This window comes from Eumetopias jubatus, unplaced genomic scaffold, assembly GCF_037043125.1.
Source record: "Eumetopias jubatus isolate StellerSeaLion01/CBP00866 unplaced genomic scaffold, mEumJub1_p1.0 scaffold_1, whole genome shotgun sequence".
In the NCBI taxonomy this organism is placed as follows: domain Eukaryota; kingdom Metazoa; phylum Chordata; class Mammalia; order Carnivora; family Otariidae; genus Eumetopias; species Eumetopias jubatus.
The window spans coordinates 49,326,642-49,343,827 of record NW_028274807.1 but is presented as its reverse complement, the minus strand read 5'-3'; the positions used below and the strand labels follow the sequence as shown (position 1 = coordinate 49,343,827).

At 35.5% G+C, this 17,186-nt stretch overlaps 1 protein-coding gene and 1 pseudogene across 1 annotated transcript in view; both read right to left on the bottom strand.

The window, feature by feature from the left end:
- Positions 1-17,186, bottom strand: part of ZPLD1 (zona pellucida like domain containing 1) — a 43,667-nt gene that overhangs the window by 11,568 nt on the left and 14,913 nt on the right. Inside the window, exons 3-6 of the mRNA XM_028119210.1 lie at positions 14,192-14,373; positions 12,628-12,700; positions 9,024-9,121; positions 7,607-7,687 (exon numbers count right to left, since the gene is read on the bottom strand). Of these exons, the coding sequence (XP_027975011.1) occupies positions 7,607-7,687; positions 9,024-9,121; positions 12,628-12,700; positions 14,192-14,373 (434 nt within the window). The remainder of the gene's footprint in view (positions 1-7,606; positions 7,688-9,023; positions 9,122-12,627; positions 12,701-14,191; positions 14,374-17,186) is intronic.
- Positions 1,747-2,595, bottom strand: LOC114221095 (mediator of RNA polymerase II transcription subunit 6 pseudogene; annotated as a pseudogene).

The following is a 17,186-nucleotide window of genomic DNA, read 5'->3' as shown; positions in this document are numbered from 1 at the left end:
CTCTTAATATATAGCTCACTGACTATGTCATTCAGATCGTCTATACCTTTACCTAATTATTGGCTACCAGATCTGAGTTTCCTGAGAGGGGAATTAAAGTCTCCCATTTTTATTATATTTCTGACTATGTCTTTTTATAGTTCCCCTTGTTTTCACTTGATGAAACCTTTGATTTCATCCAGGGCATCCTTTCTTTATGTTGACGTAAGTCTTCTTTCAATTTAGGGAAGTATTCCTGGAATATATTTTTAATTGCTTGTTCTATTCTACTATTTTGGATTCTTTGTGGGAAAGGGGGAATTCCAATTATGTATATTAGACATGTATTGGATTCCCTTGGCCTACATTTTATTTCTATCCTTTCTACTCTAATCCTTTTTGTCTTTCCCTTTATATTTGTTTCTTTTAATTTGCATCTTCCTACTTTTATTTTCTCTGTCCCATACTGTGCTTTCTGCTGTGTCTATTTTCCGTAGAACACCTAATTGTGTCTTCCTCCTGTTTTACAGAAATGTTTCTGTAACACATTTTTTTCCTATTCCACATTAAATTCTTCCAGTTCCCCTCATTCTTTTTTTTTTAATTATATTTAATTTTAAATTCCATTTAACATACAGTGTTAAATTAGTTTCAGGTGTACAATATAGTGATTTAACAATTCCATACATCACCTGGTGCTCATCACAACAAATACACTCCTTAATCCCCATAGACTTACGTTTTTATCATAATATCATACGTATGTGTGTGTTAAAGATAATATGCTTTACTTTCAATATGCATTTATACTCAAAATTTTTATATTCAATTTTAGTAAAAATGTCTATCAGCACAATCTGTTAGTAATTAATAAGTATTTTTTATTATGTTATGTTAATCACCATACATTACATAATTAGTATTTGATGCAGTGTTCCATGATTCATTGTTTGCATGTAACACCCAGGGCTCCATGCAATATGTGCCCTCCTTAATACCCATCACCAGGCTAAGCCATCCCCCCACCCCCTCCCCTCTAGAACCCTCAGTTTGTTTCTCAGAGTCCATGGTCTCTCATGGTTCATCTCCCCCTCCGATTCCCCCCCTTCATTTCCCCTTTCTCATTCTTGTAGCCTTCCCTTTTACTGTCCTACATGAGTTATAATTCTATCACTATCACTACAATTTTTTTAAAGATTTATTTATTTATTTGAGAGAGAGAGAGAGCACACAAGTGGGGGAAGGGACAGACGGGAGGGAGAGAGAGAGAGAATCTCAAGCAGACTCCCTGCTGAGTGTGGAGACCAAAGCAGGGCTTGATCCCATGACCCTGAGATCATGACCTGAGCCAAAATCAAGAGGTGGACGCTTAACCAGTCGACTGAGCCACCCAGGGACCATGCCATCACTATGATTCTTTTTTTAAGAGAACTTCATTTAGACATTAGAATAACCTTCCTAATAAAATTTCATCTTTTCAAAGTGCTATATAAATGGAATCATGCAATCTGTAACCTTTTTGGGATCTGATTTTTTTACTCTGTAATTATCTAGAATACATCTGTGTTATGTGTATCAATAACCCATTCTTTTTTTTTCTGATTTACACAAATACCTTTATTTTGTTTTTAGATGTATATAGCAGTATACATTTGAGTAAGGAGGCTGCTCAAGTCCAATAGGGGAAAGGTTACAAAACATACATAAAAAATATTCATATCAAAAGCATGAGGATCCTTACAATCTTTTTTTTAAAGAACAAGCACATTCATACAAATGGAAGGGTTGTGACGAAGAGTTTTAAAGTTCAAGAGCCTGTCACAGTAATGAGGTATCAATAATGGGCAAGAGGAGTCTTGCAAGCTTCTCTCCTACCCATTGCTCACTGAAGTCTCATTCGTTTTTCAGGGGGGCCTTTGGTGCTCACTATCTGTTGGACGTTCTTTGTGGTCTCCTTCTCCTCCAATTTTACAGTTTCTGGTATAGGTTCTGCCTCTTTCTTTGTCTGATCCACTGGGACAGGCTTTTCTCCAGACTTTTGCTACACAAATTTGGGTGGAAATTTCTGTCTAAGGTCTAGGAGTAAAGCATCCACACGCTGTCTCTGAAAAATAGAGCTTGGTTCTTCTTTCCTTCTGGCTTTAGGTTTGACTTTATCTTGCTCTTCGTGATCTTTGAAGTGCCACCAATACCCTTTGGAAGGATGATATCTACAGTATGACAGAGCTTCATCAAAAGCTGACTGAATGCCATGCACTGCAGTAAGCACCCTAGAGTTTATAACTGACCCCAAGTCTGGCGCTTGATAGATCACTCCAGCAATGATATAGTAATCAGCCTACTTGGGTAGGGGACTGCCGCTGTTGCTTCCGAATGATAAAAAGAATGGGCTCTTGAGCATGTAAAAGGATGTATTCCACTCCAACCATTTGATTTCAGTGTTCTAATGTTAGTCTCTGCATTTTGACCACCTCATTATTACATGTTCTGTCATAAAAAAGGATTACTTCTTTCTGAAAAGTAATCCAGGACACTTCCACTGTTCAAAATAGGGATCCAGGAACTGTCAACCCAAGAGATTTCCAGCAGATTATCTTGGATATCTACCGCCGCCATAATTCCAAAAGCGCTCGCAGGTTCTCAATAACCCATTCTTTTTTATTTAGGAGTAGTATTTCATGCCATGGATATACCACAGTTAAATTATTTACCTATTGAAGAATATCCATTTTTTTCCAGTTTTTGGCTACTGCAAATAAAGTTATCATTAATATTTGTTTACACATTTTTTGTGTGTGAGTCTCTTATATAAACCTCATAATCACTGAGAAAAATGTCCAGGAATGCAATTGCTAGATTGTAGGGTAGCTACATATTTAATTTTCTTGTTTATTATTGTATTTTTAAGTACTAAATTTTCCATTTGTTTCTTCTTTATGTCTTCCATTTCTGTTCAGAAACTTCCCACTTCATTGTTAAGGCTTTCTATTTTTCCATTTGTTATAAGCATGTTTGCTATTGCCTATTAAAACTTTTTATGATGACTGCTTTAAAATCTTTTTTTAGATAATTCTGAACTCCCTGTCACATTTATTTTTGTCCTTTTTCCATTCATTTTGAGATCTTCCTGATTGTTGTTGTGACAAGTGATTTTTACTGAACCTAGGACATTTGGACCATTATTTTATGAGACTCAGGATCTTATATAAACCTTGTATTTTAGCTGGTTTCCTTTGCCAACGCTTCATCAGGGAAGGAGGGATGCTGTGTCATTATTGCCAAATAGGAGTAGAAATCCAGACTCCTTCTTGGACTTTCTTGACCCCCAAGGAGTGGGGATCTTGTTAATGCTGGGTAGGGTGGGAGTTTCTACTCCCCATTAGGCACCCACTAATATCTCCTTGACTAGCTGGGGTAGGAGTGGCCTTCCACCAACACCCCAAGGACTATGGTCTTGTTACTGTGGGGTAATAGTAAATGCCTGACTCTCCACTGGGACTCCTTTGACATCAACCCAATGGGGCATGTAAGGGTATTTCACTATTGCCAGGTGAGAGTAGAAGTAGAGAATCCCCACTCGCCTTCTCTGAAATCATCCCATAGGGGAGATTGGGATACCCTGTTACAGCCAGACAAGGTTGGAAATTTAGCTGTCCACTCAGTCTTTGTTGGCCTGGGTGGGAATGAAGCCACAGTTTATTTTGTGGTTTTATTTTGTGGTGTTAAACTAGAGTAGTACAATTATTGTGTAAGTTTTCTGTTTTACTTTGGCTTGAGGGGACAGGCTTGATCATCATTCATTCATTCATTTGGACAGGTTTATCACCCATTCATTCATTTATATCCATGCCCCCTGATATTTCTGAGTTACTAACTTCTTCAGCTCTAAGTCTGGAATATATGAGACAAAAAGAAAACCCAGGGAACTCACCACATATCATTCATCAGGTCTCAAAGTACCTAGCTGGTTGAACCTAATCTACATCTTTTTATATTTTTATATTTATTTTGTATATAATATTAAGGGATTTTTTTGTACTTAGCAGGAGGAATAGGCAAAACTCTATCTACTCAATCTTCCCAGGAATGTTTTCAGGTCATTTATTTTTACTACAAAGAAGGAAATCAATTTTTCTTTTTTTCTTGTTTACTTACCTTCTCTTTCCTTCCCTTTCCTTCCATTCCTTTCCTTGCCCTTGTCTCCTCTCTTCACCCTTGCCTCCTTATTCTTTCTTTCCTTCCCTTATTGTTCTTCTCTTCTCTGTTTGCCCGTTTCAATTCCTTTTCTTTCTTTCTTTCTTTCTTTTTTTTTTAACCTTTGACTTCCTTCACCCATTTCTCTCACCCCCAAGTCTCCGTGTCTGACAACCACTAATCTGTCCTCTGTATCTATGATATCTATGAGAGGTGTTTTTTTTTTCCCATATGATATCCATTCACAACTTCTTTATCCATTCACCAATCAATGGACACTTAGGTTGTTTCCATGTTTTGGCTATTTTAAATAATGCAATGAGCATGGAGGTGCATATATCTTTTTAAGTTAGTGTTTTCATTTTCTTGCATAAGTACCCAAGAGTGGAATTGCTGGATCAAATAGTGATTCTATTTTTAATTTTTTGGGGAACCTCCATAGTGTTTTCCATAGCGGCTGTACCAATTTACATTCCCACCAACAGTGCACAAGAGTTCCCTTTGCTCCACATCCTCACCAACACTTGTGATTTCTTATCTTTTTGATGTAGTCATTCTAACAGGTGTGAGGTGATATCTCTATTTAGTATTTGTTTGCATTTCTTTGATGATTGATGGTGTTGAACAGCTTTTCAGGTACCAGCTGGCCATCTCTATGTCTTCTTTAGAAAATATCTATTCATATCTTCTGCCCATTTTTTGATGAGATTGTTTTTTTACTGTTGAGTTATAGGAGTGCTTTATATATTTTATTTTTTTAAGATTTATTTATTTACTGAAGTGGGACAGAGGGAGACAGAGAGAGAGAATCTCAAGCAGACTCCCCACTGAGTACACAGCCCCACTCCAGTTTCAATCTCATGACCCTGAGATCATGACCTGAACTGGTATCGAGAATTGGACACTTAACCAACTGAGTCACCCAGGTGTTCCTTTATATATTTTAGATATTAGCCTCTCATCAGATATATGCTTTGTAAATATTTTGTCCTATTCTCCTATTCAGTAGATTGCCTTTTCATTTTGTTGATGATTTCCTTTGCTGTGCAGAAGATTTTAGCTTGATATAATTCCATTTGTTTAATTTTGCTTTTGTTGCTTTATGGTTACTTTTCAGTAAAAAAATTAATGTTGCAATGTCTAATTGCAAATCTTATCTGTTTCATAGCAACCTTTTCCAGTGAGTTTACTTTATCTTTAAATTTTTTTTCTCAGCTATTTTTTTACATTTCTCGTGTAGTACATTGGAACACTGTAAGCAGTATCTTCATTGCTTACCATTCACATTTGAAAGAGTTGTATTTCCCTAGACCTGTCCTTTTCTGAGGACTCTTTGGGCAATGTGGAACAGTAATGACCTTCCTCAAGGATTTCCTCAACTCAAGGTTACCCTGCCTTTGTTTTACAGAGACAGACAAGTTTCCATTTAATGTGCACTAATTGTATAGTTGAGTTTTCCCTGCCTCTCTGAACCTAAAGATGTTCAAGAGTTCTACTATCAGTTCCATGTTCCTCAGCTTCATTTACAAGCCTTTTCCACCAAGGCCCTTGTCTTCCCAGGTGAATCTTTCACTTTTTAGAAGGTATATTTTCCTGGTACTTTCTGAGTTCTGCCACTTCTGAAGCTCTGATCATTCTCTATCCCTTCATTCTCCACATCCTCCAGGGCTGTTGGCTTGTTGGTTTTCAGCCTTGTTCCTGGCAACTCCCACTCAGAGTGGTACCCTCTCCTTCTGGGTGTGCATCTCTCCTGGCTGTTTCTGAAATCTGCTACCACCGGGACCCCTCAACATTGACTTTTCTTCCCTGTTTCTCCTGCCACCTCTCCCCACACTGCTTCCTGCAGGCCTCCCTCTGCACCATTTGCTCTTGATCTTAATTATTTTTATCAACACAAACACATATTTGGGGATTTCTCAGTTTTCTTTTTCACCTACTTTCACTATCACTGCCATTTGAGAAACTGATTTAGTTACTCATTTCACTCTCTATAGTTCTAATTAGAACACTAAAGAGATTCAGCCCTAAACCATAGTCATACTAGAAGTCTGATGATCATATTCCAGATTATCAGCATGTGATCGTTATAGAAATTTTGGAAAATAAGAAAAACATCAAAACAAAATGATTCACAATCCTACCATGCATAAATAACCACTGTCAACCTGTTGATGTATTTCCTTACAGTCTATCATATATTATACAAATGAGGTTCATTGTACATACAATTATATATGCTGATTCTTTCACTTCATATTTCAAATCATTTAAATTTTAAGGAATCACATATTTCCAAGGATAAAAATACCAAGAAGATAGAAAGGTAGAAGATAAAATAGAACCAATCTTTTTTTTCTGTTTTATAAATAACTTTATATAATTTAGTGCCTGTATGAGCTCCCAAATCACTAGTTCTCCATAATTCACCTAGCCATTTCCTCACTGCTGAACATCCAGTTTGTTCCTAAGTTTTAGTATTTTAAATATCAATGATAGATCAGATATGATAAATATTTTAGAATATTCTTCCAAATTTGTGGGTGTAGCATCAAAGAATATGGAATTTTTTAAGGCTTTTGATACATACTAACATTTTTTCCCAAAAATGTTGCCCAAATTAACACTTACAGCAATAGGATATAAGAATATCAGTTTGACCTAGCCTCTGACTATCATCTTAACCTTGATTAGCCAATAAAACATATTCTTTTGGTTTCCCATCATATTGCTCCCATCATGTGTCGATAAGCAGCAGTGATCTGAGCCAGCTGCATTTTATAAGCATGATTAGAAGCCATTGCTTGACTCTCAAGTCTGCTCTGCTGTCAGATAAAAATGCTGAAAGGAAACTGGAATGATTGAATGTTTTTATGATCAATGTCCCCTTTCCCTAAATGTAGATTACATTCACTCTATCAGTGTCTATTGGAGAATGAAGTTGAAGTTATTGGCTCTGATAAAAAAAGGAGTAGTAGGCTATATCATACTTTCATATTAAATACTGATAAATGAAGAAAAGCATTTGGGGGTCTAAATTATCCAGACCATTGCTTTAATTTTACTCTCCCTGACATACGATGAAAATCTAGCTGCGAATAAATAGTACCTCCCACTGCCTTTCTCTGATTGCCAATAATATCCTAACCATGCTTTTTCCAAGACAGTGAAATATTCCCACATGTCCCAAACATGAATAAAACATCTTTGATGGACCTAACTGACTTGCAATTCTCATTCAACAATAGCTTTATCAGCATTTTGTGTTGAAAACTCTTCTCAACTGTTATACTTCCAGCTTTGTAAGGACTAAAAGCTCACAATGTAAAACTTTAAATTTAAAGGCTACAGAAGTGTCCCACAATTTGTTTATGTAACTTGGAGTTTTCATTTCAATTATCTACAACTGGGTCTTCTCTATCAATACAAGACTTACCTAAGGAAGAGATCATATCGAATATCATCATTTGGGTTCCCTGATGGGGTTGTGTAGCAATAATCCATTAAGACATTCCATCTGCAGAAAGAGGTAAGCATAATCCAGAATCAGAATCTCCTTTTGAGTACTAGTTACTAATCCAAGGGAAGTAAATATTGACAAATGTCTTACCCCCACAGGATAGGACTATATTTTTGTTAGTTATTTCAGAGGCTTCTTGTTTTAAAATGTTCTCCTAAGCTCAAAGTGTTTAAAAATCTGCAGCAAATTGCGATCCTACATCAAGTGGGGTTAAGGCTAATATCACACACACAAAAAAATTGTGTACATGATAGCTGTTCAAAGTCTGAAGAAGCAAAAGCCAAAAGTGAGCTACAGAGATGCTTCTATGTTCACTATGAACAACACCTTTTGTTTCCAGCAGACACTATCTCTAACAAATGACGGAAGATATTACAATGCCACACACAGCAAGGAGTTTGGTGCATAAATTATACACTGAAAATTATGCCAGAATCAGTGGTGGTGAGAATGCGAGTCCATGATAGACACTGCTTTAGGTAAAAGAAAACCATGAGGCAAATACACAGCCTTCCTCCACAAGGCCATACTGTGCCTACATTATTTCATTTTAACTCTGGTGTTATAAAAATGACCAGTCTATAGGAAGTAAATGACAATAATTTTTGTAAATCCTACATTTGATAAGATAATTTTAAAGTATCATATATATCCAAGAATAGCAATACTAAGAAAGGGAGAAGGTAAAGAACTAAATTTCCAGAGTATACTGGAGAATACTCTTCAGGATGAAAAGTTTATGTAATAATATGTGATTGGATCTTTATAATAATATTGGATCTTCAGCTTGTCAATTCCCTTTCAATTTTGAACATTCTGGATTATCTAAAACGTGATCATATGAAACTTGATTATATGAAACTTGATCAATTTGGGGTTTCTTATGGAGATGTTTCTGAGGATCATTTTATATAATTTTGGCCCAGGTCATTATGAGGAGAGTCCTCTTGCTTTTTTAATAAATTTGTATTGAATGATAACATACACATAAAAAAGTGCACAAATCATGAGTGTTCACAAAATGACTACATCTGATTCATCATCTTTCAGATGAAAGACTAGAACATTGTGGTATCCCAGAAGATCTGCCACTTCCAGTAATTCTCCCTCCTTCTTTATGGAAAGACTTGTTATTTTTCAATTAATGACACAAAGTAAGGGTCACTCCCTAATCTTTGTAACTTGTTATTTCTACTTATTAGCATTCCTAAATGGTGTGGCAATGACAGTATTTTTTAAATTAAAAAATGAACGTACTATTTTGATGATTCATGAGGCTTTATGTAGTCAAAATGTTTTAACCAACAGAAAAAAGAAAAGAGTTTGAAAATACCTGCCATCCAGATTAGTGGCTTGTACAGCTGCAAATACTTTGGTTTTCAAAGGTAATCCTATACTTGGGATAATTAACTGCTGACTGTAGGTTGAATCCTAATGATGAAAAAAATGAGCAATTAATCTGTCATTGTCTTCCAAACAGCACATTTACCACTTAAAACAATAATGTCATATAAAAAAGGGGGCAAATGAACATAAATATACAGAATCAACCCCAAAAAGGATCTAGTTAATCCTTTAGTTTCTCAGAAGAACTGTTCTTAAACCATATCCAAGTAACAAATTCATTTCCATGCATAAATCTTTTTGTTTCCATGGCTTATCATATATAATTGTTAGTGTTCTGTGTATCTAAATTGCATTCAGTGGTTAATCGTCAGTGGTTAATACTTAACTTGTTTAATAATCAATTGTCAATAGAGTTTATTTAAATTAATACTTCATTTACTAAAATTACTTAGTGGCTAATACTCAGTTTCTTTAAGTTACATCTACTTCAGTTTAAGCCCTTTGCCATTGGAGTTATAGGTCTTTATGCTCTTGATAATCTCTCATTTGCCCAAAATCACTTATCTGGCAATTTGAAAGTACCAAAATGTATTTGAAAACCAAAAAAGAGACCAACATGTCCCCTAAGTTGCCAAAATGCATGCCATGGATTTCCTTCACTGAATTCCTTGGCAGTTACTTATAGAAGGGTGTCTCAGAGCTTCACTTCCACCTTTTTACCCTTATTTTATAACAATTCTCAAGAGCTTATTTATATCACTGCCCAACTTACAATATTAAATCAATAGGTTAGAAATTGAGAGGTGAGAGCTTTAATTTGATAATGAAGAAAAAAACAGAAAAAAATTGTAGGGAAAAAAAAGAAAAGAACTTATAAAAATGTAAGCTGTCAAATCATTGAGCATGCAAGCAAATTGTTTCCCCCAAATTTAGTAACCCTGAAGACAGTGATATTTTGCAGCAAAGGAAAAATATTAATGTTCATTATGAAATTTCAAAGACATCAAGCAAAGGCAAAATACAGAGCATATTCTGTTTAAGAAGGCCAGAAAGAAAGCAACAGATTTTGAATTTTTGAAATTATAAATTTTTTAAATTATGGTTTGGACACTTTACTTTTGAAACATTTCATTCCCAAATAAAGTCAGATAAATGAGATAAAATTATTTTCTCTATTGCTGTGATAAATGATAATAGCTCCTCCAACCATTTCTAATAGGTAGTATTTTTATTTATCTTTCTGGCTCCCTTTGCAAACTTCTCCAAGTATTCCACTTCATTAAATATACATATCTTATACTTGCATCAACAGGGTCCAGAAGAATGTTTACTTTTTTACAAGTATCATACTGCTAAGTCATTTGCAAATGATGTGACTCAGCTGTGGTTTAATCATGAATTATCACATTTTTCCTCCTAAAATTGCTTCTAAAGGTTTTTTTTTTTTACTTTGTCTTGTATATTTGCTTTTTTATTCTTGTTAGTACAATATTGTCTGTAAAGTCAATTATATTTATTTTAGATTTTTTTATTCAACTTTTAAAAAACGTTCATAATTACTGTAGTACTATTTCAGATTTACTCTTTCTGTATTTCCTCAGAAGAGACTAGTATTCAGGTACAATTCAAATTCACAAAGTCATCTTCACTTTCCATTTCCACAGAGGAGAAAACTGATACATTTATATTACACAAAAATAAGGCCACAGTTCAACTTAAAATAATCCACATTTATGGAAATCTCATAGTCAATAAAAGTCATCCTTTTTTATAAATAAAATTTTCCTAAGTATATTTACTGCACTTCCAGAACACATAAATATAAACAATTGCATGAATGCAAACTAGGTACAACTTTTCCTTTCCAAAGAATGAGAGTAGTAGGTATATAACTTTTCATTATTCCTATGGGCTAAAAATCAAACACTCTGCATGTGAAATAGGAAGATACGGCCAGTAATGGTTATAAAATAATACTCATTTTGAAATGTTGCAATGACATTACATATGGACAACTAAATGTTAGTGTTCCAAACAAATGATAAGTATGATTTGGATCAATTAGTGAAAGGAAACCAATTTTTTTTTCTAGTCTAAATTACTAGGTTTTTTTCCTTGTTATTACAATATAATTGACTGTATCCCCTAGGCTGTACTTTCCACCTTTGTGACTTATTTATTTTAAAACTGGAAGCTTGCATAAATTACTAGTTTGGTAATATCCTGTATCATGGCAAAATATTACATCCATGCCATGTTAAAAAAGTAGTTGGGGGCAGTAAGGCTCTTCTATATGATACAGTAATGATGGATCCAAGTTATCAACATTCATCACAATCCGCAAAATATAAATGAAGAGTGAAACCAAATATAAACTATGGACTTCAGTTAATATATATATGGGTTCATCAACTGTAACAAACATACTCCAAAATTCATTCAATTTTAGGATCAGGAAGGTTCATCTTTGTTTCATTCAAATATAACAAATAATACTGAATCCAAACCAGTCACCTCAATTCTACCCCAGGAGCTTACACCTACAAATCAACAGATAGGAATTTTCCAATTTAAAAATTTTGATCAAAACAATAATAAATATCTGGCCATATTGGGAATGAATATTGGCACATATTTGCTGAGCATTGTGGAACCGAGTAACTTGGCAGTTTCTTCTTGCAGAGGAAAGTTTGGAAATGACAGAAAGGCAATCTTCATTCCAACACATTTCAATTTGTCGTTTAGAACTCAGTGGTGTCAGACTACAAACTTATAAACATGATTTTTTTAAATGCCTTTGGAAAATGTCCTACTACAATATTTATAGCTCATTATATTCAAAGTATAAAGCACTGACTTTTAAATCAGTTGCATGAATTATAACTCAGTGCCATGATGACATGAATAATAATGTAAAAATCAGATTCATAATTTACAAAAATGTTGGTTGATAGATTGAAAAATTGATATTTAAATCAGGCATTTAAAATGTATGAATAAAAATTTTTAATCAACATGAAAATATCATTTGGGGGATTAATGTTAGAGTTATAAATAGAAATCCATGTATTTTTCACGTCTTGCTGCCACTGTCGATATTTACATGACAAGAGTTTAGACAATACTATGTAGTTAACCCAAATTATTTCAAATGTGACATAATTGTCATCAGCCAAAACCCATATTGAAAATATTAACACATTCATCACCAAGAAAAGTATCATTTGGACTTTTCCTATCTTTTTATCACAAAAATATTACTTCCAAAATCTTGACCCTGACTATGGCTACACACACATGCACACAAATAAATATATACATATAAATGTAGATAGACAGCTGGAGTAACTATGTAGAATCACATTTACAAAATAAAATCGAAGTCATTTACCAACTTTTAGAAAGTAATGGAGTTTTTAGTATACCTTTATCACTAAGATATATAAAAATGCTAGTAAAGATTTTTAAATGTTACCAAAGTATAACAGGGTTAATGTGGCTTTTGGTGGATTTTGATATAAAAGCCATCCGCATAAATGGCTCCTCAGAACAGTGAGAGGGAACATAACATCCTTCACCCATCAACTTACATTATAAAGGAGCAGGTTCAAAGTGCTGACAAATGTACCATTGTTCTCTCTCACAGAAATAGCAGCTGAGGACCTAAAATAGATTTAGAGAAAGGAAAGCATTGATGAGATTTTAAATTAAAAGTTTCAGTTATACATTAATGTTGGATTTAAGGAACTAAAACTCTTGAGTAAGCTTGATATACTTTTAACTAGGCCTGGAGTAGGCACACTCTTTAAATCACTGAACAGATAAAGAGAGAGACCAAATAAAGACAGACTGTTCTTTATGATCTTTTTATTTACAAAGGCATCTTTGCATTTTGCATTGCATATATGGGACTGTTTAAAGAAAAATGTCATTCCAATATAATTTGAATCTGATATAAGTACATTTTCATCAATCCCATGAGAAGTTTCATGAGATTAGGGATTTTGTTTTACTTTGTTCACAGCTAGAACATTGCATGGCACATGGTAGAAGTATAATAAATATTTATTGAATAAATGAATGATTTTCCATGTACACTGGAGCTCAGGAATGTGTGTACTGGCGGAGAGAGGGGCAGCAGAGTAAGTCTGTGACACCCTAATGACTCACTTCCCTCTGGGTCCTGTATCGTTTTGACTCAAAACCTTTCTTTTCTTGTTTTCCAAGTCTTGCTTTTCACCAAGGTATTTATCATCGCTGTGCCATTAAAATCAGCTGTGATCATTTTTTTTTAACTGAAACAGAATGTGGCCTCCACATTCCCTCATGACTAAGATTAAACAATCACTATACCTTTGCGAAAGCAAACCCTAGATCTGAGGAGACAAAGTTTTCACTCAATTATCCCATTTTGTCAAAACTATTTGATAAATCCAGAAGACTATGTTATAAGGTGAACATAACCCTGTCTTGGAGTATGTGCTTTGGGAAAAATGAATGAATTCATGACTATAAGCAAAAGGCTATGACCTCAGTCCATATCTGAAGCTCTTTGGCTCTGAGTGACGTCACCTCTCTTTGGGAACCATCGGCACTTGTGCAGTTGACACCTCAGAAGAGGCATGTGGTCCCCAGATTCTGAGGCAGTAGAGTCCAACAGTGAGAGTTTATGGCAGAGACTGAAGCCAAGCAAGACTCAACATGCAGTAACTATTCTATGCACTGGAAACAGGACAGTCTTCCTGGACTGCATCAGCACCCTAGAGTTCTTAGCTTCTTGGGCAATTCTAAAGGGCATGAGGAGAACCCCCAGGTAGACATCTGGCCAGTTTGAGCCAGTTTTAATTTGGGGGGAAATACATATGTGTGTGTGTGTATATATATATATATATATATATATATATATATATATAATCTGTTGATATGGGTCATTTTATATATATATATGTATATATCTGATCTGTTGATATGGGTCATAACAATGTCAGATCAATCGATTGATCGATCAATAAAGACAAGACTTAATATGGTTTCCATTACTTTGAGTTTGGCTATTCTCAACAAATCCTGCTATTTTTATAAGTCCCTTGAGGATATAAAAATGACTCAAACATGAAGACAGAATGTGAAAGCAAGGATAGAATGTGAACTTACGAGGCAAGCTGAGTATTATTAACCAGGTATTCCAGTGGGTAACTACAACTAAATTTGTAAAGAAGCCCAGGTAGATAGCTGATGATTGTTGGTGGGTCTGGAGTATCAATGTATCCCGAAATATTTCCTATTTGTACTGAAGTTGCATTTCCATAAGCACTGACTCCAGGAATTGTGGATACCTATTAAAATGGTAGATCAAGTTCAATGATTAAAAAGCTACATGTAAATCTAGGCATTTCATACGCAAAATAAAACATTAGACCAGATCATTCCTAGGGTCTGTTTCAACTACAACATGCCATGGTTTTGAGATTATATACACATAATGCTATTTATAAGTGATTACATATGTCTTTTAACTAAAGGAAACTTCATATTCACCAAAGACACTTTATTCATAATTCATAAATAAGAAAGGAGAGGGATTACATGTTCAGAGGGCTACAACAAGTAATGCAAAAATGTTCATGAGTAAGGTCCTAATTCTGTGGCCTGGCTTAAAAGATCCCTGTTAATCTGATCTTGTTTTCCACTTGGCTTGATATCTCCAGACTCATACTCTTGCCTAATAATACCCCAGCCACTGGGACACCTGGGTGGCTCAGTAGGTTAAGTGTCTGTCTGCCTTTGGCTCAGGTCATGATCCCAGGGTCCTGGGATTAAGTGCCCCATCGGGCTCCTTGCTCTGCAGGGAGCTTGCTTCTCCCTCTGCCTGCCGTTCCTCCTGCTTGTGCGCTCCTTTTCTCTCACTCTCTCTGACAAATAAATAAAATCCTTTAAAAATAAGAAGAAGAAATGATGCCCCAGCCAAAAGTCCCTTGTGGCTTCGCACATGATCCCTCTGCCTCCTTCCTCCCCCACTTCATGACATATCCTGCTTCTCTCCTGGATCTCCTGTTCCCTAGGAAAGCTCCTGACTGCCCTCTAGGCCGTGCTCATCTCCATCACAGGCGGAGGAACGGTGCATGAGCAGTCTCCTGAACTGTCAGTCCCCTTCACCGTAATCAGAGACGCTTGTGGGTAGGGAGTACTCTTAGTCTTGTTTGCCTTTGCACGGTTTGCATCACACGGTGACACCAGCCTCTTGGGAACCCTGAGATAAATTCTGAACAAATGAATTAAGGTCACAAATTTTCTGAGGGTCAGTCTGAGGGCTTTCCTCTGTGGTACATACATGAAGACCCTCATCTCTTTCCAGGGCAATAGTTCATAGAGCAATAGTTTATAGATGGACTTCAGGGGGATCCTGAACTCCCAGAAGTTATATTAAAATATTGTCCATATGTGTATTTTCATGGGCCTGATTAGCTTTCATTGGATTCTTCAATCCCACTAAAATTTAAGAACCACTATTTTAGGAATAACCAATAATGTTCTTGACTTTCATAACACCATAGAGGAATACAGCTTCTCCCATTATGTCAAAGACAGTATAACACTCAATAAATACTTTTAACAGATATTATGGAAATCCGTAATACTTACTTTTCAACAATAGAATAAACTTTATGCGTGAACCTAGAAGTACATGGGTAAAGCTGAGGCAATTATCAAGCTAATTCATGAACAGAGCCAGAATCATTACAAAAGAAAACATTTTTTTATTCTAATCCAGTGATGTCATAGTCTACTTAATTTTTCCCATGTAGGATTATCCTTGGAGAAGGCTCCAAAGTTGGTGACATTTATGGCAAAAATGAAAAAATAAGCAAATCCCCTCCTCTCACACTTTCTGACTGGCTAACTAAACATACCAACTCTGTGAAAACAAAACAAACACAACACACACATAGATAGCAATTTTTATGCCCAAGTTATTCGGCTTTAAAAAAAGTGAATAGCACATGCATGTGCGAACATGCATACACACACACACACACACACACACACACACACACACACAGATGCTTCACCTGGCATTTCTCCTGAACTATTTTCTTGGCAGCAGGGCAAGACTTAAATCCAGAGAAGAAAGCGCCCTGAAGGATAGACCCCAGGGTAAGGTGGGAGGAGGGAAACCTTGGCTCTCCATATGGGCTCCTCCCTCCACAAGGAAACACAGACATGTAATAATCAGCCTGCATCACTCTCCCTCAGGCCCACCCCATAACCTCTCTGTGCACAACTCAGAAAGATGAATAAATGTTTTTAATAAAAAGAGTCAACAATACTCACGCTGCAGGCTTGGAAACGGTCATGGGCACAATATTCTAACTGCCCTCCAGGAAAAGATAAAGAAGGAGATCAAAGAAATCTCTCTTTCCCGGCTCCCATCTCCCATCAAGTCTTAGAAACCCTGCCCTTAGAGAAATTAAGCCTTCCCCTTTAATCCCAAACAATAATTTATGAAGAGGAAAAGCCAGTTTCTCCTCATTCACTGGGCTAAGTGGTCATCCTCACTGTATCTCCTTTATGTCTGTGCTAGGATTTACCAATAAGATTACATTTAAACAAGCAAAATGAAAAATCAGTACTCAATGAATTTCAGTGTAACACCTCTCAAATCACAATATTTATACTTCAATTAATTTTAATTCCTGGGAGAATCAATTCCTTATTCAGTTTCTTTTTTCTTTCTTTCTTTCTTTCTTTCTTTCTTTCTTTCTTTCTTTCTTTCTTTCTTTCTTTCTTTCTTTCTTTCTTTCTTTCTTTCTTTCTTTCTTTCTTTCTTTCTTTCTTTCTTTCTTTCTTTCTCTTTCTTTCTTTCTTTCTTTCTTTCTTTCTTTCTTCTTTTTTTGGTGTTCAATGCAAGTATAAATAAATGAATAACATAAACTACTTGTTCTCATTCAAGGTGGAAATATTTGAAGCAGTATTTTGATTTTCACAATGACTAGAGAGATTTCCTTTTTTGAACAATATACTGGGATTTCATGAATAAGATTGGATATGAAAAACATTTGGAAATTCAAAAGACAGTCCCACACAGTGAAGAATATCACACTGAAAATGCTGACACCCTCTCCCACAAAACACTGCTGTGGATCATTCC